General features: G+C 40.4%; 1 protein-coding gene and 1 non-coding gene across 5 annotated transcripts in view; both read right to left on the reverse strand.

The window, feature by feature from the left end:
* The window catches only part of Mpdz (multiple PDZ domain crumbs cell polarity complex component), a 169295-nt gene that overhangs the window by 51598 nt on the left and 95086 nt on the right, over positions 1 to 22611 (reverse strand). For all 4 annotated transcript variants that reach the window (XM_060365776.1, XM_060365775.1, XM_021642667.2 and 1 more), the window contains exons 20-23: positions 20043 to 20318; positions 19674 to 19788; positions 9679 to 9877; positions 2624 to 2728 (exon numbers count right to left, since the gene is read on the reverse strand). In XM_060365776.1, the coding sequence (XP_060221759.1) occupies positions 2624 to 2728; positions 9679 to 9877; positions 19674 to 19788; positions 20043 to 20318 (695 nt within the window). The remainder of the gene's footprint in view (positions 1 to 2623; positions 2729 to 9678; positions 9878 to 19673; positions 19789 to 20042; positions 20319 to 22611) is intronic.
* On the reverse strand, positions 13025 to 13157 carry LOC132646915 (small nucleolar RNA SNORA17). The gene has a single exon (XR_009585247.1). It is a non-coding gene; the product is annotated as a small nucleolar RNA SNORA17 (small nucleolar RNA).

The following is a 22611-nucleotide window of genomic DNA, read 5'->3' on the forward strand; positions in this document are numbered from 1 at the left end:
CAAGTTTCTAACATTTCCCCGCACGGGGAAAAAAAAAACCTAACCGAACAACCTCACACTAGAGACGGCTGTACACAAAAGTCTCAAGAAGCTGCCGAACACAAAGTCCTGCCTGGTCCATCTGCTGACGAAACGTGGCAGAATAAAGGCAAGGAATGGGGACATTTCAACAAACACTGGTATTCTAAAGGAAAAATATTCAGAAACTATTTCTCTGATGAAAGAATTCACCATCAGTTGACTTTATAGAGCTAAAAAGGCTAAAGAAAACATGGATTCCAATTATAGCCATTCTTCACTGATAGGAATCCTGAACTCGTTCAGATTATATGATCTTCTCTTTTAAGACCAATGTCAAGTGGCCCAGTGGATCTGCACTTCAACATGATTCACAGTGCTGACAAGCTGTGTCCAGGCTCTCTACGAATATCCTTTTCTTTGACCTGAACATTGATTAAACATTGTTAAAATGTAATTTACCTGCTACAGGAACTACCAGCTGCTTTGTACTTGAAGTCCCCTTTTATGTAAACTAAAGAAGACAGATCTTAGACAAGCTGTGCTTTTAGAGTCTAAACCGGACAGTAGCCCAGAACACACAGCAGCAGTTCTACGAGGTGATTTATAAAAGTGATAGCAAGGAACCAAATGAAAAAGAGTTCAAATGAAGCCCTTATCCAGAGAACAAAAGCCAAGAAGATAGGAAGGAGATGAAGAGAAATGCAGGTTTAGAAGAAAGAGTGAGAATGTGAGCAGCTGCTGTAACCTCTACTGACAGCCATAGGTTTCTCTGCCCCATGTCTTTGGCAAGGATATCTACGCACAAGAAATGCAGAAGCAGTCCTGGCCATGCTGTACTGCATACCTGACATCTGAGCTAGAAGACAGTCTTAATCCTTTGATCCACAGACCCCAATTTCTTCAAGTGACTTTAGAGTGTTGAATCCTTTCACTAACTCATACATATGTCTCTAAATATGTCTAGTATTTGTTCTCTACCTTAGCATGTGGTTTCAGAAGCTCCAATGTCAGTTACTCTAGAGTAAAATAGAACAAGCCTTTTCTTCCTCCACTCAAGTAGCCAAGCAAGGATTTAATTGCTTTCTTCCTGAGAATTAAGTGTTGTCAATCAAACATTTCTATAGCTATCACCATTACCTGCACCCACATCTAAGTGCCAGTAGAGTTACTGGGACAACGTCACAGTGTAAAACAGTGAGACTGAACCTGAGCCACCTAGCACTTACTCTCTGTGCCACAATGTTTCTTTGTTCTATGGACTTGTGTAATTCTTCCTTTGAGTCAATGTTCAAGATCTTAAAAGTCTGACTTATTACATCCTAAGCTTGACTTTGAAACTAGCTGTGGGACTCCAGGAAGTTAAGCTCTTGCTGCTGCAGATTCCTCCCCCATAAGATGCAAACAGCTTTTTGTAAGCACCCCATTGTTAATAACAAATATGCTTTCTCCGTGATGAAACAGCTAATCACTGCAATGAAAAACAAGGCCATCTTCCTCTGTGCTGACAGTGAAGAACAGCAATGAAGACAGCTCTTTCTTTCTAAAACTTTGGAATGTTTTAGATCCCATGAACTTACTGAGGTGTTTGCTGGTCCTCCATTTGGACAAAAGAAAGATGGTTTTTTCCTGTTTTTACAGGAGGCACTGGGAAATTACAAACAACCCATGCTACAATGCCTAAGATAAGACTTCTGATGTGCACTTGGGCCAGCTTGTGTACATAGTGAGGTAATCCTGCCATAAATATCATGAGGACCAAAAAACTATAATTATCTTTCTTTTTTTTTTTAAATCACAGTTCATGATTTTCTATTCCAAACTACTCTCTGCACACGATGGCCTTGTATAATTTGCAAAGGAAGCAATGGTGCTATGTCATAATTCCTTCAGGGCTGCTGGGAACCAGGGCGTTCTGACACCCTTTGTAGAGGTAGGACTTTTCTGAGAAAGCCTCCAAATGTTTGTGAGGCTCTATGCTCTGCAGTATGCTTAAGAGAAATCTGTTATCCAACTGTCAGTGTAACTACAACCAGCAACCCACAGAAAACAGTACACACTTTCAGAGAAAGCATTCTGACTTTCTCTCCTGCTGTGAACTCAGTCAGTATTATCACCAAGCCCCAATTCTGTCTTTTTGTAAGGTGAAGAAAACTCCATTATTTAAATGTTCTTAACATACTGTATAATAAGAGCCTTTTTAACTGTATAAAAAGTTAAACACTGTTTCCTACGGTCCCTATGTACTTAGAGTCTTAGCCTATGAGTCTCCAAATAGAAGAAGTATATTTGTTAAAAAATGTTTCTGATTGAGTTGTTTGATATTTCTAGGAAAAGTAAAAATATTATATAAAACCATGAAAAATGTGCCATCTAGGTAATTAATGAAATAATATTCCTAGTTGTGGAGAATTACAAAAACTTAATGTTAAAGTGCTATAGCAGGTAGGTGAATGAAAGATTATTTTAACTTACTGATCTGAAAATTCATATATATCCCAAATTTTCAATTCCAAATAGTAACTACTTGAGAAACTGAGACAAAGGAAAACTAATTTCTTAGAATCTTCTGTGTCATTTATTGTAGTAAGATTTATCTGCTCACCTGCCAGTATATGAAGAAAAAATGTCCAGTGCCATTATACCTTCAGATTGTTGACCAAAGCTTACTCTGAACTCTTCCAAATGTTCTGCAGGCACATAAGTGATTCTAGAAATAAACATAATCCATGAAAGCAAAAGGAACAGAGTTTTGTCTATTATGGAAGCCTGTCAAACACAGAAAAAAAGTCATATTGCCCATCATGTCTGGACTTCATATGATATTTGGAATGAGCACATTCAACAGGCAGTTTGAATTTCAAAAGACAAAATACTCTACATGCAAACACAACAACTGAAATTAAAATTGTAAATGCTACTGAAAAAACTACTAATGTTGTAACAATCATACAGGGAGAGAAAAAGGATTATTCATTTCTCCAAACAAGAAAGCTAATGTAATTTTTTTTTAGATTAGGAAACTCTAAAATTTGATAAGATAGCTAGGGAGGCAGTTCAGGAGCAGAATACTTGCATGTTAAAGCTCTAAGTGTGATCCATTTACTACAATGATGAATGGATAGATGGATGCATAAATGGATGGATGAATGAATGAATGAATGAATGGGACTACAGTTATAGCTCAATTGTGGAATGTTTGCTTATCATGCCTGGGGCCTAGGTTCATTACTAGTACCACAAAATATATATGTAAGTAAATAAATATCCCAGTTAATATTTTTTGTCATAAGATATTTAGATCGCCTAGCAGACATAAGTTAGGTGTACTTTATTAAACACTAAATATCTGAAACTTATTGTTGCCCATAATAAATGGTTAAGTGTTCTCATTAATTAGCACAATCAACAATTTAGTGAATTCTAATAAATTAGAAACTTAAAAGACTAAAGTCTGAAGCTATCATTCTTAAGGTTAAGGAAATATTCATTAATGTGTACCAACTTCTTTACTTTTTTTTTCTCAAAGAAATCCAACTGTTTCACTTGAAAGTAAGTAAACTCATAAATTGAGTGTTCATCATTTAGAAGACATTTCTTGAGATGTGGAACATAGCTGTGAGCTTAGAAATCAACAAGTTCAGATTTACCACTATTCTGTAAGGCTAGTTACACCGCTGGTAAAATTTGTTAAGTAGGTTGGTCAAGATCCTCAAATTAGTCAGTACTCAGAGAAATACTTACTTGAAGTCAGTAGGGCAGACATGTTTGTGCAATTATGAAAGAGAGTAGATATAAAACATGCTCAATATAGAAATCATAATGATTCTTAAACCAATAACATATTCATTAAGATAAGTTCTCTGAGTGAGGATTGTTCATCTTACCCATGGTCCTCCTTCCTGCTTAGCTTCTTTAGGTGTACAGATTTTAGTATGTTTATCCTATATTATATGTCTAATATCCACTTGTAAGTGAATATATACCGTGTGTGTCTTTCTGCTTCTGGGATACCTCACTCAGGATGATCTTCTCTAGTTCCCACCATTTCCCTGCAAAATTCATGATTTCCTTGTTTTTAATTGCTAAGTAGTATTCCATTATGTAAAAGTACCACAATTTCTGTGTCCATTCCTCAGTTGAGGAACATCTGGGTTGTTTCCAGATCCTGGCTATTACAAATAAAGCTGCTACAAATGTGGTTGAGCAAATGTCCTTGTTGCATAGTTGGGTGTATTTTGGATATATGCGTAGGAGAGGTATGGCTGGATCTTGAGGAAGCGCTACTTCTGATAGTCTGAGAAAGCGACAGATTGCTTTCCAGAACGGTTGTACCAGTTTACATTCCCACCAGCAGTGGAGGAGGGTTTCTCTTTCTCCACAACCTCTCCAGCATATGTTGTCACTTGAGTTTTTGATCTTAGCCATTCTGATGGTTGTAAGGTGAAATCTCAGGGTTGTTTTGATTTGCATTTCCCTGATGACTAAGGATGTTGTACATTTCTTTAAGTGTTTCTCTGCCATTTGATATTCCAATCCTCTCATAAAGGCAAATGGAATAGACATCAGAAGAGGGAGAAAAGAGGACAGGAGCTTACCACAGAGGGCCTCTGAAAGACTCTACCCAGCAAGGTATCAAAGCAGATGCTGAGCCACATAGCCAAACTTTGGGCAGAGTGTTGGGAATCTTATGAAAGAAGGGGGATATAGGAAGAACTGGAGGGGACAGGAGCTCCACAAGGAGGGCAACAGAACCAAAAAATCTGGGCACAGGGGTCTTTTCTTAGAATAAAACTCAAACTGAGGACCATGCATGGACATAACCTAGAACCCCTGCACAGATGTAGCCCATGGCAGCTCAGCCTCCAAGTAGGATCCCTAGTAATGAGAACAGGGACTGTCTCTGACATGAACTCAGTGGCTGGCTCTTTGATCACCTACCCCTGATGTGGGAGCAGTCTTACCAGGCCACAGAGGAAGACAATGCAGCCAGACCTGATGAGACCTGATAGGCTAGGGTCAGAGGGAAGGGGAGGACCTCCTCTATTAGAGGACTGGGGAGGGGCATGGGAGGAGATGAGGGAGGGAGGGTGAGATTGGGAGTGGATGAGGGAGGGGGCTACAACTGGGATACAAAGTGAATAAAATGTAATTTATTAAAAATAAATAAGTAAAATTTTAAAAAGATAGGTTCTCTGATCCACTGCTTTGCAGTTAGGACAATATATTTCAGCTCCACTGATGGTACATAAAGATGTTCACCCTCGTCTTCAAAGTGCAGTCTTCTGGGTTTGAGGTGCTCTTACGGGAGCCAACACTGCCGATGCTCCCTCCACACACTCAACCACAAGTGTGCCATCTTTCACAAGGCAGCTATAAGTTATACATTACCATAGACAGTGAGGCAGGATTTTTTTTCACAGCACAGCTTGCTATACCACAGCCAGCCCACCAAAAGAATACTCAACCCCCCCTGGGAATCTCCTAGTGAAATTTCTACCCTAAGAACCAAACTTTGCACAAAAAGCACTGGTTAGGGAAATTCTCTTAGGCAATGTTAAAGCATTGCCTTTTCACTCGCCCAGCTTAATTTATTCATCTATTGAAAACAAAGAAAAAAACCTTTAGGGTGTTACAAAAATACTGAATAGTAGATCTGCTGTTTTCTTTTCAAATTTTACGAGCCCAAACTGTGTAGTATTATATATTATGTAATAATATAACATAAATATTAGTATATCATCTAAATGGTAACAGGATTTTTAAAAACCCTATTTTGAAAGAACTTTAGAAAACCTAAGTTTGTGAGAACTCATATAAATAAACCCTTGAGTCAAAATCAAGAGAAAATATGTGGGCGATGTAGCGCATGAAAGCAACAATACTAGTAACAAACATCGCCTATTTTGTTTATTAGCCATCTTGAAACCTCAAGTTGGATTGAAGAGCTGTCACCTGTATTTGCTGATTTTCTTCCATCAGAGGGTAATAAATGAGGGCTTTATAAATATTTGTTTGATATTCTGTTGAGACACCTCTATGGTCATTTGTCCCAACATTGGCAGAGGCCACCAGAAGAGGTATCCCACAATGGAACAGCACATGCAGAGCAGTTCCAGCACACAGCCAATCACACAGCCCACAAAACCTCCATATAAACCAGAAAACAGATAAGCTGAATGACAAGCTGCTGAAACACAGGGAAGCAGATTATTTGGGAACTGCATTAAAACCTTCTATGTAAACTAACATCTGGTTACACATATGGTGAAGGAAAGGAAATTCACTTTAGTGATGCTGACATGTGACAAAAGGTACAAATCCGGGTACCACGCCTGCACATGCAGACAGGATCAGCCTCACAACAGAGCCTGGAAGCTTAGTGGCTGGAAAACGGGATTTTCAAATGAGTTCACCATCACTGCAACGTGAAAATGCAGCAACTGCATAGCTCTGCTGGAATTGATGCTCTCTTATAAATGAAGAAAAAAGCCAAACTGCACACACTGAATCTAATATGAATCTATTCCTGCACTGTGATGTTATAAAAGCATGAAATGGTTTTCACAGACAAGTTGTAACACACAGCCATAATGAGCTTTTGAGTCACTGATACTCACACATAAAAGGGGGCTCGATCATCAGCAGGTGCTGTGGAGAATCTAGAATGTGAAGCATACGCCGCGGCATCTTTTTACAATGGTGTTAACAAATGTCAGTGTCTTATGCTGAATGTGAGACGCATACATATGTAGTTAAAAGTGGATGCTCCTGGATATTTCCCCCCTTTCCACCTCCCGCTCATCTACACCTCCCCCAGAAAAGCATCTGCTCTTTCCTGGTGTCTATAGCGGTGATTATTAACAAGCATGGAAAAATGTAACTGCAATCAATCTTTTATTCCTTGATCAGGAATTCATCCCACACGTTGGGTTAAGGCAGGTGAATTCTGATTCAGCTCAGTAATTATCTGGCAGATGTTATAAGCAGCTGCTGCTAAGCACAAAACCCTGGCTATTATTACAGTAATGTGTAAGAGCTCCTGGCAAGGTAGAGTGAAAAGAAACAGAATGCATTCTGGTGAGGCTTCACATCTGGCTTTCCATGGGAAACAAGGAGGCCCACAACTTAACTGGCTGTTCTTGAACTCTGGAAACTCAAATCATCACTTAGGCATGCATAAATGCACACAAACTTCATAGTTATCTATCAGTGGGAGGGAAAGGAACACACACAATGTCTCACAAGCAATCCTTTCCCTATGGCCAGGCAATTGTGTAACTGAGCCAGTGACATTTATTTATTTATTTATTTTTACACAGTTTCCACCACTCCTCATTAATAAGCAATATAGGAAAAAACTGGATAGAGCTCAGAGCCAGGCAGTAACTACAGAGATGAACTGGTCAGAGGTGGTGATATGGTTCCATTCAGAATAAAAGAATAACTGGACATCCCTTTGGGAAAATGGCCACTATGACCTCAGGGTAATTAAAAAAAATCCCCTTTTCATGAAATGGAAGTGAGCCAAGGGGGATAGAGCCAAAAGCACTTCACAGAAAACCCAAAGAACCCTGCTCAGCAGCCCTGCTCAGGGTGATTCACATAACGTGTTATGTTTCTGAAAAAGGACTGTGGGAGAATGAATTAAATTTCTACCATTTATTCGGTGACCACATACAGTCATCTGAGTTAGCAGTAGTGGCCCTTTAAGAAGAAATGGTATTTTTTATGAGCATGTTGGAGTGTGCATGTGTGTTTGTGTGCTAAGACTGCACATAAGAGACTGTCTAGCATGTCTGGTGTGTGTGAGAAAGATTAGTCAGTGTTGTATGTAAGAAATACTGGTGTGTGTGTGTGTGTGTGTGTATGTGTGTGTGTGTGTGTCTAAGACTGACTAGTGTGTGAGAAATACTAATTGTATGTGTGTGTGTAAGAGAGGGGAGAGTGAAAGACTAATGTGTGTGTGAGGAAGACTGACTAGTATGTGTGTGAGATAAATACTGGTGTGAGAGAGTATGTGAGAGAGAGTATAAGACCGGCTAATTTCAGAAGAGGACAGATTTTCTTCTCCCTGCTTTACATATAAATGTCACAGTGTGCTTTGACTTCTGAGATGTGATAGCCATGCTCAGTGAGTTAACCCTCTAGTTATCTTTCAGTTGTAAGAAAGTTGCTGCTCTCAGGGAATTGGGGGTTCTTGGCTAGATTGGTAAGAGACACAATACAAATCATTAAGAAATGGAGAAAGGGTGTTTTGACTTTAAATCTACTCAAAACTTCTCTGCAATTAAGTAATACAGAATCTACGCTTTGCGGATGTGTTTGAAGGGGAAGTCCAGCACCAAGTATGGCTTCTGACGCTTCATGTGCCCAACAGGAGTGACCCTGAACAACAGCTGAACGCTGAGTTACCAGACTATTTGCATTTCATACCATGCCCAGTCATCCTGCAACAAACCATTTCCATGTGATCTGTATCATTTACTTTTAGGCAAAATAAAGACTTGCCACAAGCAACAAGAAACAAACTGAGAAGTTGCTCCACTTGTGTAGCATAAGTACTGAGTTTTAAAATGATGTTTCCCTGTACTCTTGTCATTAAAAAATAGTTAAGAAATGGCCACATGATCTGAAGATCCACTCTACTATCAAGTCAAAAGCAGGAGCTGCTTGCAATGGGACATGCTTACGGCTTATATATGGCAGAGTAGAAACCACATGGAAACCACATGTTAAGCATACATGGTCAGTATGCTTAAACAGTGCTTATTCTGCCAACAAATGCCATTTGAAAAATATACAAAAGTAACCTCACACTAGTAATCACTACCAATTTAAGGTAAGCAGTCTTCCCAAGCTCTGATTTATGCCTTGATCCCTTGTGCAATAAGTACAAATAATCAATGATGAATGTCAGAGGGGAGAGCCACATTGGTGAGGTTTGGCAATAAAGCCTGAGCTGTATTTTATGTTGGCTCAAAGAACATCTAATGAGAAAAAAAAATATAAACTATATGTGTGTGTGTTTGAGTGTATGTGTGTATGTGTGTGTGTACACATATACACATGATGTATAGAACATTATAGACTTATAGGAAAATTCAAGCACTTCCTGGCAAAATTAGCAACAGGACCTATAAGCAGAAGTTAGCACCCAGATCAGTGACACTCCATGGGGCACAAGGGAGCTCAGGAAAGCTAAGGGTAGTTCAGACAGGTCTTGTACTCTTTAGCCCCCTTCATGACTGGCACTTTAAAGAAGTGATGCAGTTCTAGGATTCTTATGGGGGTACAAGAGCAGTATATGCTTCTTTATACTAAGTCAACATGAGACTGTGATTATAAGATGTCTGACACATAAGATATCTCTCACAGCTAGGCTTCTCAGAGAAACATCAGAGAAACAAAATCAAATATAACATCACACTGTTAGCAAAATTCAACCTTGGCAAGACTTTATCCAATATCAAGAATGATCATAGGGATACAAAGTGAATAAAGTCTAATTAATTAAAAAAAAGAATGATCATAAATAAAGTATAGAGTAATTTACATGAAATAAACATGATAATTCTGTGCATCAAATAAAAATATATATTTATTAACAAGATGAAATTCACTAATTCTCCAGAACAAATGGGTCCAGATGACACTTACTTTATGTCAGGTCCAATCAGAGCATGTCTTCTCAGCATGGCCCGTGCCTGAGCATTGGTTAAACTGATGGTTGATTCTTCGTTAATGGATAAAATGCAGTCACCAACTGCAATCCGGCCATCTCTACTAATGGCACCTCCATGAATAATGCTTCGCACAATCACTCCCAGGCCATCTTTATTAGCACTTACTGTCATTCCTACGGGAAGAAAAACATGCTGACAAGGACCAGAGACAAGATTTTCAAACTCACTCGAATTCAACATTCTCTTACAGATTTATAGATAAAAGAATATGAACCACATTTTAATTCCTAAAAAGTTTTTTTCTTTAGTCTTTGAAGTTGATTTGATCAGTCACAGCTGTGTTTGTGGCATGTGTGTGTGAGTGTGCCGTGGTGCACATGTGGCTGACAGAAGGCAACTTTTGGTCACTTCTCTTTTCCCACTATCATTTCTGGGGACTAGGCTTAGGTCATCCAGCTTGCATGATAGGCATTTTTACCCGCTGAGTCATCTTGCTGGCCCATAATAAAAAATTTTTAGGTGACTTAAGATGTTAGTGAAATAAAGATAAAATATTCCACATTTAATACATAAGAGATTAAAAACAGTTAACACTATAGAAGCAAATACAATTTGGACCATTTGATATGGTCCATCTTTCAAGATAAAAGCTCTCTTAGAGAAAATACCATAGAGCATCAGACTATTTTTTAATAGCAGTTTGTGTCTTCCACATGTAACAGAATAAACAGGATTCCAAATGAACAGCCTAAGATGGCAGTTACTATTCTGTGTATAGGTCACCCATTCATCTCTATCTCTATATACAGGTGGCTGCTATGTGCAAAATCTTACACATGTTGCTCAAGACGCTAATCACAGAGAATGGAACTCCTAACATCCCACAGTCTGTGCTAAAATCTTGACTCCCAGACTGTATCCTGTATTTGAATGTTGTCTATTGACCCAAATCAACAGAAACGTCATCTATTCCATTTTTTGTCTCCAAACTCTATCAGGTCTCAATCTGGGCATCTAATGCCTTCCTTACATGGTCCTTGCATTTCATACCACACACATCTAATGCCTTCCTTACATGGTCCCTGCATTTCATACCACACACTGAAATGTGACCTTAGTTATTATAACACTGTATAACTTCTTCACTTCCCCCGGTTTCTACAGTCTTCTTCTTCTTGGTAAAAAGGCACTGTCATCCTGTCACAGTATCCTCCATCGTTCAATGAGAAACACTGGAGTTGTTCTTCGTGTGTGTGCCTGTGAGTACATGTGTGTGCAAGTGTGTGGGGAGGACAGAGGACAACCTCAGGTGATGCTTCTCAGGCATCTTCTCTATTTTGACTGAGATAAGGTCCCTCACTGGTCTGAAAAGTCACCAGGTGGATTAGGCTAGCTGGCTAGTAAGCTGCAGGAGCCTGTTCACTCACTTCTGTCTCCTATCTCATCATAGCTGGGCTTTGGAGTAGAAGTTTTGGTCAGCTTATGTAAATATGTTTTTGTTGTAATCTCAAGTATGGGGTGTGGGAATGCTTTATCATTGTTGATAACAACTCCATGAGAGGCGACTAATCTTTGTCAGCTGGAAACTGCCTCATGTGGGGGGCATAGTTTTTGCCAGACACTCCGAGAGAGAAACTCTTCAAAGAATGCTTCACGGAGGTTGCTGCTGCCCCTGCTGCTGCTGGTGGTCTTTGTTACCACCTTTGCTATTTCTAGATTACTAGATTTTTGCCAGTTGAAAAATATCCTGGTGCAGACTCTGAGAAGGTGTAAATAGGAGCCGAGAGAAACAGACAGAAAGAGAGAGAGAGTGCTTCGCTTTGAGACACTCCTAGAGAGAAATGCTTCCAAGAATCCTTCAAGGAGGTTGTTGCTGCCCCTGATATTCTACTGTTGCCTTGTGTCATGGATCCTGTACTTGTGTTTTGGACTTCTTGGACCAGCCTCTTCGTGTACTCTAGCAATTCCTTGATGGGGTAGATGTTGGAGTGGGTCAATCAAAGCCTGGGATCTGGGCCTGAGAGATATCTGAGCTGGTCAGCCCATGGTCTCTCCTTACATTTATACCCCTGCAACCAGGGACAGCTCTATCCTGCTGTCCAGGTGAGGCGCAGGGCCCGCTCCCCCAATTGTTGCAGCTAATAAGGGACAGGACCAATTCTCCAACTCTCGTGACCTTGGGGCCAGTTCTCCTGCCTGTCATAGATGGTGAGGGATGAGGATAGAGAGGAAGGCATCTCTACCTCGTCTGTTCACTGCCCATCACACAAAAAGCAGGGACAGCTCTCCTGCACTCATACTCCTGTGGCTGATTCACCTGCAACCCCTACATCCAGGCTTGTTCTACTGTGCTGTCCCAGTGAGGTGCAGAGCCTGCTCTCCCAAGTGCTGCAGCAAGTGAGGGGCAGCACCAGCTTTCCTGCTCTGATGACCTCAGGGCCAGCTCACCTGCCTGATGTAGGTGGCCAGGGGTGAGGTGGGACATTTCTACCTCACCTATGTTCCCATGGGTGAGGTCAGCTCTCTCATACTCATGCCCTTGCCAGCAGCTCAACCACAACCTCAACATCCAGGACTGGTCTCTCGAATACTGCAGTCTGTGAGGGCCAGGGGCATCTCTCCTGCTTTCATGATTCCAGGGCCAGGTCTCTCACCAGCTGCTGGTAATGAGAGGCAAGGAGGGAGGAGGGCATCTCTCCCTTGTCCGCGCCACCAGTGGTACAGTAGACAAGTGGTAGGTCTTGCTCTCCCATGCTCATATCCTCCAGGCCAGCTCACCCACAACTGCTACCACGTGTGGACCACTCTCTTGAACACTGTAGCTGGCTAAGGGTCGGGTCAGTCTCTTTCTCTCATTCCTCCAGGGCCAGCTCTCCCAAGATGTTCAGGTGAGGGGTAGGGCCACTTCTGTATGGCCCTCGACATCAACATGTCCCTGGTCAGCAGCCCAGACCAGGGAAATCTACCTGGCCTTTGGTGGTAACATACCCCAGCTGCTTCAGGGCCACAGATCCAGATGTGTCAGCATGGTCCCAGGGGGCATCACCATCTACTGACATCAGGCCTTTCTTCACTACCCTCAAATTTCTAGTTCTGCCTCTCTTCATTGTACCCATATTCTTCTCTTTCTCTTCCATTTCTCCACCACTTACTTGCTCCTCTTAATGGCACCTAGGGTGTCTGAGTGTCTGGGGTCATCTCAGGAGTGGTCTCAGTAGAGCTATGCCTCACTAGTGCATCATTGCACCCAGAAGGGTTCATCTCAAGTGTCTGGGCCTGCCTGATGCTGGGCTGGCGGTCATCTCAGGCTCACTTTTTTTTCCCCCAGGGAATGAACCCTCATCAGATACTCCTATGAGGAACACTGAATGTAAGCACCCCCTCTCTCCTCTCTGCCACTTACTGATGCACATGAGAGAAGGCAGCCACATCTGCAACAACTCTGAGAGCAGTGTAATATTTTCTCCTCCATCAAGATTGCATGAATACATATGACAGGAAGAGATAGGACACTATCAAGTTTTTTTCTTATTCCTTATGTTTTCTTTTCTTGTTGGTTGAGTGTTTTTGTTTTTGGTTATGGTTATTTCAAGTGAAGATTTCACTATGTGACTATGGCAGGCCTGAAAGTCACTGAGCAGAATAAGCTGGCTTTAAACTCAGAGAGATCTGAGTGCTTGTTGTCTCCCAAGTACTGGGATTAGCATGCTGGGATTAAAGCCAAGAGACGCCACACCTGGTGCTTGCCATTGTAGTTGCTGTTTTCAACAGGGTTTCTCTGTGTAGCCCTGACTGTTCTGGAACTCACTCTGTAGACCAAGCTGCCTTCAAACTTAGAGATCCTGCTGTTTCTGCCTCTGGAATGTTGTTTTTTGATTTGTTTTGTTTGTTTTTGAGACAGGGTCTTACTCTACAATCTTGACTAGCCAGGAACTTGCTATGTAGACCAAGCTAATCATGAACTTATAGGAATTCTCCTGCCTCTGTAACCTAAATGCTGAGATTACTGGTGTAAACCACACCACATTGATTTTTTTTATACAGAAACTTTGAAAAAAGTAAACACTTCATTATTAGGTTATTTTCATATTAAAATGTATTTTGTTATCTATCTAAATATACAAAATCACATATTTGTATATTTGATGTATACAAAATCATATATTTTTTAAATATTTTAAAAAATGTTCCCAGTAATATTTATGTCCCAGTACCATAGGTCTGGATATGAAAAATCAATTGTTTTATGGTTAAAATACTAAAAACCTGCAAAAGAGGGTATTAAAAACTGCAAGAGAGGGGAGCCAAAGGCAGGCATATCACGGTAACACCAGATCATCTGATAGAAACATTTAAAGCCAGAAGGACCTGGAAATAGGAATTTCAAGCTTGGAAAGACCACAATTTCCAACACAGATCATTATACTCAGGAAAACTCCCTATTAAAATTGAAAGAGAAATAAAAACTTTCCATGATAAAAATTGACAAAGGGGGCTGGAGAGGTGGCTCACAGGTTAAGAGCACTGGCTGCTTTTCCGAAAGTCCTGAGTTCAATTCCCAGCAACCACATGGCGGCTCACAACTATCTACAATGAGATCTGGGGTCCTCTTCTGGGTGCAAGTATATTCAGACAGAACATTATATACATAATAAATAAATCTTCAAAAAATTTTGCCAAAGGAATTTATGAACAGTAACCCAGCTCTAAAGGGGATGTAAGAAGGAAAATTTCCATCTCAAGAGAAGAATAAACGTATCAAAGATGCAAGAAGAAATAAACAATACATAGATATTAAGAAAAAGAGATGTAGGAAAAAGCTCCAGAAAAGACAGGAATTGAGACACATCTTTTAATACTAACTCTAAATATTAACAGTCTCAATTTCTCCAATAAAAGCACAAAAAAGAACTTGTTTCTTTCTTCTGCCTTCAAGAACACAGCTCAACACTATATCACTTTTGGATAAAAGGACTGTAAAAGTTATCCCAAGAAAATATAACCAAGAAACAAGCATGTATAACTATATCACTATCTGACAAAACAGAATTCAAAACAAAACTAGTCAGAAGAGATAAGGAAGGAAGATTACTTTCTAATCAGAACAACCGTTCATCAAGAGGAGACAATTTTAAACATATATAGCATATTTCTAAACATATGCAACATATATAAACATACAACATACATTTCTAAACATATTTAACATACACAAACATATACAACAAATTTCATAAAACAAGTTCTGGGAGATTGAGAGCCACAAAGCCAGTAGTGTGTAGATTAAGCCAAACTGCAGGTATGAGCATATCTTATGGAAGCTCACTAGTTAGAAAGCTAATTTCAAAATATAACTAAAAATAAAGTTCTAAAAGAATTGCCCTGCATGAGTGGACAATACTGGCGTAAGAAGATATGAGTTATTAAAGTACAGTGCAGGTAATGAGATAACTCCACACTTGTTATTGGTCAGAGATGCCAGAGGTCTCCCAAACAATGCAGGTTATTGTCACTGCCCTTGGTTACCCTCTGTAATTACAGAGTAAGACCCTGCTGGTGAAGACGCCACACATTTACAGCACTCAGTATGAAACCGACTAGGACTTCTCTGCTTTCATACGCTAGCAGCAGACCCTTCGTGCTGCAACACTATCATGCCAAGCTATATGGGCCATTGGTACAGTAGTGGCATGATTTTCTGATTAGATTTGTGGGCTGCTTCCCAGGCACAAGGGGGTGGGATTTCATGCCTGGCACTGTAAACCTGGTCAGAAGCTCACAGCTGAGGGGGTCATGGTCCTAGAAAGAACCTTTATTGTTATTTTCCCCAAGGGTCGTGATTTTAAATTGCTTTCTAAATATTGACATTTATTCTCACAGACCTGGGCTGCTGTCAGTCTTTGTCAGAGAAGCTCATTTTTGCAGGGGGCAGTAGTTAATTGATATAGGCTTAACTGGTTAAATGCTGAGAAAGAGACTCACTGTTTAGCATCTTCGTCGCTCCCTGTCCCCACCAAGACTTGGCAGAAGGGGAGGAAGAAAGAATGTAAGAGGTTAAAGCTATGGAGGAGTGCTACGAAATTCTGTCTCATGGACATGGCATGGCGACTGTACTCATGAACGCACAGCAGTTGTGGTTACCTGCACAAATCCAGCTAGCCAGCCAAAATTCTGGGAGAGATGGCAGTCTCTCTCCTTACCCTCCTAATGAGGAGATGCTGGCAACTGCCAGCTGTTGGGGAAAGGACAATCAATTATTCTTTGATGGTGTTCCCCCTGGTGGGTCTCCCATGTTTTAGTGAATGGCCCCACACATGCACATATTGCCAGCACTAACTGGACTCAGTGAGGAAGGAAGAGGAGGAGGTGGTGGCGGCAGCAGCAACATGCATTGAAAAGGAGACATGGTGAAGGGCACGTAAGGGAGGAAATGAGAAACAGACAGGATCCTTTTTCATTGTGTACACGTATGGAAAACTGTAATAAGAAATAAATGTCTCTTTAATTACAAAAGTAATAAAAAAAAGAGTGGTGAGTGATGTCACTTGTCTCAGCACATGAAAGACCAAAAAAGGAAGGTGGTTGTAGATTTGAGACCAGTCTGGGCAGTTCCAGGACACTCAGAATTACAGAGTAATATCCTGTCTCCAAACAACTCCACATAAGCTACAGTTATATTTTATCTTTATCTAAACCAAAGCATATTGCTTTCTAAAACAAGCCCAAATCTTTCTTTAGCACATTTTTGTTGCAGCAGTTATAACGTTGCGATTCTGAAAGCTGAGACTGTAATAGCCAGAAACAGGTAGACCTGAGTGCTGACCCCACACCTTAACATCTGAGAACGACTAGACATCTGAGTCTGTCTGTGTTTCCATACCTTGTCGATAAAGGGAATGTAACATCCTCCTTTGCCTTTCAGTCCTCTAAAATGTTTACTTCTTTACTTCAAGGCCAAACACAACATAGTTAGCCAATCAACTTCAGATCTACCAAAAATCAAGATCAGAATACACACACACACACACACACACACGCACACACGTATAAATTCTAATGTCTAAGTCTGAAAGGACTAAGAATGACCCACTGGGCCTAGTGGCATATGCCTGTAATTCCAATCATGAATTTGGGGGCAGCCTGAGACCCTATCCCCAAAAAGCAGTATCAAAAACTGCAACACCAAAAATATTTTGTAAAATCAAAGCAAACTGGTGGTGAGAACTGTTACAGAAACCTGTCATTTATTAATGATTTGCTTCCGCCGTCACTAGAAAGAGGTAACCTATCCAGAGAAGAAAGGCTGCAACCCTCAGACAGGCTGCGGGCAGACTAGGGGCTGAACAAATGGTAACTGCACACCGATGAGAACAAATTCACTCTGTCAGATTTCCTACTCATCACACTTCTTGTTACTTTAGCTTACAATGGAAATATTTTCCCACATTAAATCTCAGCTATACATACTGAATTATTTTAATATTGATGTTAACATAGATTTTTTAAATGGGACTTTTTCAGGGTTTCCTTCCATGTTAGTACTGTAGAAATCTGAACATGGAACATCCCCTGTCACATGAAATATTAAGAAGATATTCTCAATATAACAATCTTGGAAATTGTAACTCTGAAAAGTTTAGGAGGCATGCTCAAAATATTGAAATTGTGTCATAACATCATCTATAACATTCACACTCAAGAACTCAACCTTCAAGTTAAAAAGTCACAGTGGAATACCTCACAATGTTGAGGTAACTTTACAATTTCACACTGGACTGTAATCACAACTGTTGCCAGTTGCACAGAGCCAAATGCGGCTCACAGACCTCAGGCTGGATACACCCGTAAGAGAACCTTGCTGACTTTCAAGGTATCAAACAACCAGGGCCTAAGCTTATAAAAATATCATGGGTATGTAGCCTAACTCTGATAGTGAAAACGAAGCAAAAATAATAATTAAATAAATAAATACCAGTACAACTGAAAGGCTCTTACACTCTGACATTGTGGCACAAGCTATAAGATAATATGCTAGGATTTCTAACATCTACTGGAGTTTACATGAATTTCCAGATATGATGAAGGATACTTTTAACCCTTACTGTTTTTTTTTTAAATAGGATCTTAAATAACATAACATTTTTAAATAAAAATTTAAAAGATACCATGAAATAAGTTCAAATGACCATCAACAGATAGAGAAAATGGAATGTTTACCTACAATGGAATCGTATTTAGTCTAAAAAAGAAGGAAGCTTCTGATATATGAGATTTAAAGATGTTCTGCTATGTGAAGCAGTTTCAAATGGTTAAGTGCTGTATAACCCCCTCCCCCCCCCACGACTTACAGATAGAGCAAAAACATAAGCCTAAGAGAGGAGGTCAATCATCACATGGCATTCTAAAAGCACTGAAGCATTACATCTGCTATGCTACTCATACACAGAACACTGAAGGTCCCTCTCTGAGTGTGGACAGAAGAAGCTACACTGTAGTATCTCTGTACAGTGAGCCCCAGATACAAGAATAGCAACTCTTTGGTGATGGAGTAGATAGATTTCCACAGTTTTATAAATGAGGTTCTTCTAATGTGAGTTGTTTCACAAGAAAAAGGCCTCTCCATTTCTATAAAAGTCAACATGCTACATTCCACTGTCACTTCTCACAGACCCACACTACACAGCAGCAACTGTTGCATGGACAGAGGATCTTACATTTGCCACATCCCAAAACATGAGGCACTGAACTTACTGAGAGCCCTGTTTAACACCTACAGAGTGAGCACAGAAGGATGGCTCCAGGAACTCCACGGAGGCAGCACTGGAGCTGCATCGAAGTCTGTAAAACCTGCTTTAGATGAGTGAACTTATTAAACATGTTTTATTGAATATGTAATATGAATATTTAATGTATTCATTGATTATATTTACATAGTATGCATGTTTGATACATTTTTATATATCCTACTTAATGTACATGTATCTTATGAATAAGATGAATAGAAATGTGACTCATGCAATTTTTTTTTTCTTTTTTAACACGCAACTTGTATGCAGTTACAATGATGCACATGGTATCCTACAATTCTCCCTCTGGCTGGTATTGGTAGGTGTCTGGCCATCACCAAACACAACAAAATCTAGGAACTTCTGGGGTTCTAGGACTCTCTTCTGAATCTCAGGTTCAAGAGGAAACCAGGCCCGGGCACAGGATACTGAAGAGAGCTTGCTGGCTGGTCACGGTAGGAAGACAGTCTTGGATGTGAGCTAACACCCGGGCGACATCTGGGCATCCTGTGACTCTGATGGCTCATTTTCCATCAGTCCTGAGCAGCAGAGAGCCTGCCTCTCTCAGTGTGGGAACAGGTGCTGTGTCCCAGCAGCTCTACCTGCTGCCACTATGGCTTCAGCAACTCAGTAAGTGTTTTGTGATTACGAACCTACTGAAGCCTATTGTGAGTGGCAGAGGACTATCTCTGCGGGGGCTTCCTGGGCAGATTTCTTCCAGGGACTGATGTAGGCTATGAATAACCTGTATTTATATTTTGGTAGTGGCACACCTGGCAGTTGTTAGTCTTTCTATGAGTGAATGAAAGAGATTAAATACAATCTGACTCTCGCATAAGTAGCAATATTCAAAGACAGTAATAATTTATTTTCTCAAAGAATTTAGAATCCCAATTGCCGACTTCTCATTTTCTAAGAATTCCTTTTATGATTTGCTACTTTCCAAACACACACAATTCATATAACTTTTACTTGAATGTAAATGAGATTTTTGAATACTTGAAATTAAGAGAATGAGGGATGTAAGCTAGTATGAAATTAACAAACCTGTCCCCATTTCAGAAAAATAAAAAAGAAGCAAAGAAGAACATTTCTAGCATCTATTATCTGCAGATAAAAATGATGTTGAAACCGCTGTTCTCTCACAGCCCGAGGAGCAGCATTGTATGGAAAGTGAACTTACCTAGACTGGAGCTGCCTTTTGCAATAGTAACTGTCCTCTCAAAACCTTCCTGGGACATACTCTGCAGGGTCACAGACTCAGCATCAGACGCCAGAGAACTCTGTTCAGTTAAATACTCGGAACCCCAGAAGAAAGAAAAGACAAAGTCACATGGGAAGAAAATTAGACTTTGGAGTGGTCATTTCAACATTACACATGTTCCCTCACGAATTGTGCTTTAGCAAGAACCTACAATCAATCAAGTTCATAGGTCACCTCACAGCCAGACCAGCACGCATGCCGAACTAGAGACTCGGGATATAATGCTTCTCTCTTCCGTCCCTATCGTCTAAGCAGTCACAACCCCAGCTGCTAGCTGCAGGATGGTACCTGTTGAGCTACAGCAGGCAGCGCAGGAGCAAGCTCTGTGGTGCGCAGGCCATTTGGCAACTGTGAGCGAGTCCACGCTACTGCGTTTGCGCATTCATAGTTCTGTTCAGCAGCATCTGCAGATGTGTAGTCGCTGACGGCAAAGTCAGGGGTAGCTGCCGTGCCCATGCCTGAGGAAGGAGAGCCAGCATGCGGTCTTTGCAGGAGGTTCTGCGTGTACAGTTCTTCCAGGGACAAATGCAGACCAAGTACTACGTCAGGACTGTCAGCCACATTCTGATGACGAACAGACAAAGCCACCAGTCAAAATTGAGGTGTAGAGCTATTTCAATTTATTTATAAGCCACTTCTTACTACTTGGTTAAAAATAAGATATACTTATTTGTTATTTTAAAGCCGTATACACAAAATTCTTCACAAAGTGTGTTTTTTCCTGCATATTTTAATTTCATATATCTTTTTATCACATTTCTTGCAAATCTCGTATCTCATGTCCTACTGAGTTACACTTGTAGACTAGGCCAAATATAAGATAATTTTAGATATAATATTTCATTCTAGCTACAAACAGAACAACTGCAAAAGAAGCAAACAACTCATATTTCCCAATCACACTTGGTGGAAGCTGCTGTATACTGACAGTACCAAGTGTGACAGCCATGGATCTGGAGTCCCAGGACCCTTTAGAAGCAAAATATTAACAGGCATCTACTGGTCCTCATACAGAAGACCAAAAAGCCTCATAATTCAGATTACTGTGCAGGAATATTTTTAAGATCCAAGAAACAATCCTAAATCAGAGAGCCATAAAAACCTATGTTCTAATCTAGTTTTCAATACTAGCATCCTGTGTATCAAAGAACCTGTCCCGATAGCTACATATTAAAATTTTTCTGCAATTACTTGAAAATTTAAAATTCTACAGACCTGTATGAATGCACCTATGTCCTCACAACAGACACAGTTTAGCACTTACACGCTTAGGACAACACAGCTGTTTTACAGACTGCTGTTAATAAGTGTACATTTCCCTTAGAGTCTCCTATCAAAGATTTTGTTTTCTTTCTGATAATACTGGTGATCAAACTCAGGACTTTACACACACTATGAAAGTACTGTACCACAGAACAACACCCATAGCCCTCTCAATATTTTTAAAGTGCAGAGGTCTTAAGAACAATCCATACATAAAAGATTCATGTTGCACAAATATATCCTGTTTATGGACAGAGAATATTATGAAAGTACTTGCTTGTTCCTGTGTCCATTTACTTCCCCAAGGCATATGTCTGGGATCACTTAGATATTTATCCACCATTTTTGTGTATTTGCATAATATTCATGCAAGTATCTTTATATACTCGCACATGAAGTTACTCTCTTATAATATAAACAGAATCATTATTAAGTGGTATTTTCACTTGTTTTTCTCCACTGTCTTTATATCTTTATTTCATTGTTTAAAGTTCACTCCATCCTGTGAGCATAACTACTGCTGAAAGGCAATGGTGGACTGGCATTCTTGAAGACTGCACTCAGATACTGGTTTACAATTAGCTCAAACTTTGGCAAAGTTCACAATGATCACCCTCTCTGCTTCTCTCACCTATTTCATGGGGAAATAGCAGATTCTAGTACAGGACTCTTGCGGATGACCTAATAAGAAATGCCCAATAGCCCTTAGTTACTACAGTGTATGTTACTCAATGTTCTTCTGCCAAACCATGCGTGAATTAGTAGCGCAACTTGCTCATCTGCGCCAGAGTTCTTGCACGGAGAGACAGCGGGGTGCCTACGAACTATTCTTACAAACCCTGGATTTATTTGAAAAATATGATCTGGAAGGAGCAGCGTACCAGGCAGAGGTTTAGCAGGGACCCTCCTGAGGATCATCACAGGTAACCCTGTCCCCTGGTGTGAATGCTCTTTCCCCACACCTTCACGCCCTTTACCAGGTGGCATCCACTGTTTGTCTTCAGAATATGAACTCCAGTAATTGAAAACAATCTACCAGGGTTCTAAGTTTGTATTGAACATGTTACCATGATAAAGTTCTTTACATAAGCAAACTTGTTATTTTAGGGGCTCGGGGCTTCATGTACTACTCACGATGGCACACAAAAGAAAGGTGGCACTTTTAGAATTTTTCTTCTACAAACAACTGCTTTACATAGCCATCTAGGATCTACTTCATATGTGGAATGAGATATGGGTCTCTTCCTTTTTTTTTTTTTTCAATGCAGTTTATTCAGGAACCTTGAACAATCCTTGGACCCTGGGGAAAGCCAGCCCACAGCTTAAATAGCCTCTGGGTAGCCAACCCCAGCGTGCCACGTGGGCAATGCAAATAGGTCCACATACATGGAAGCAAGCCAGATCCTCGGCCTTAGCCAAATGTGGAGTTGTTCGTGACAGAGAGCACTCACCATCGGGAAGGTGGAAGGCGGAAACCAGCTCCATCTTTAAGGCATAGCATTCCGCAGCTCTCTACAGTTCCCCCTTTTTGTTTTAGACACATCAGGCAAGAGTAGAGGTCTGCTCTCTGATATTAGAAATAAATTGGGACTTT

Source organism: Meriones unguiculatus, chromosome 12 (assembly GCF_030254825.1).
Source record: "Meriones unguiculatus strain TT.TT164.6M chromosome 12, Bangor_MerUng_6.1, whole genome shotgun sequence".
NCBI classification, from domain to species: domain Eukaryota; kingdom Metazoa; phylum Chordata; class Mammalia; order Rodentia; family Muridae; genus Meriones; species Meriones unguiculatus.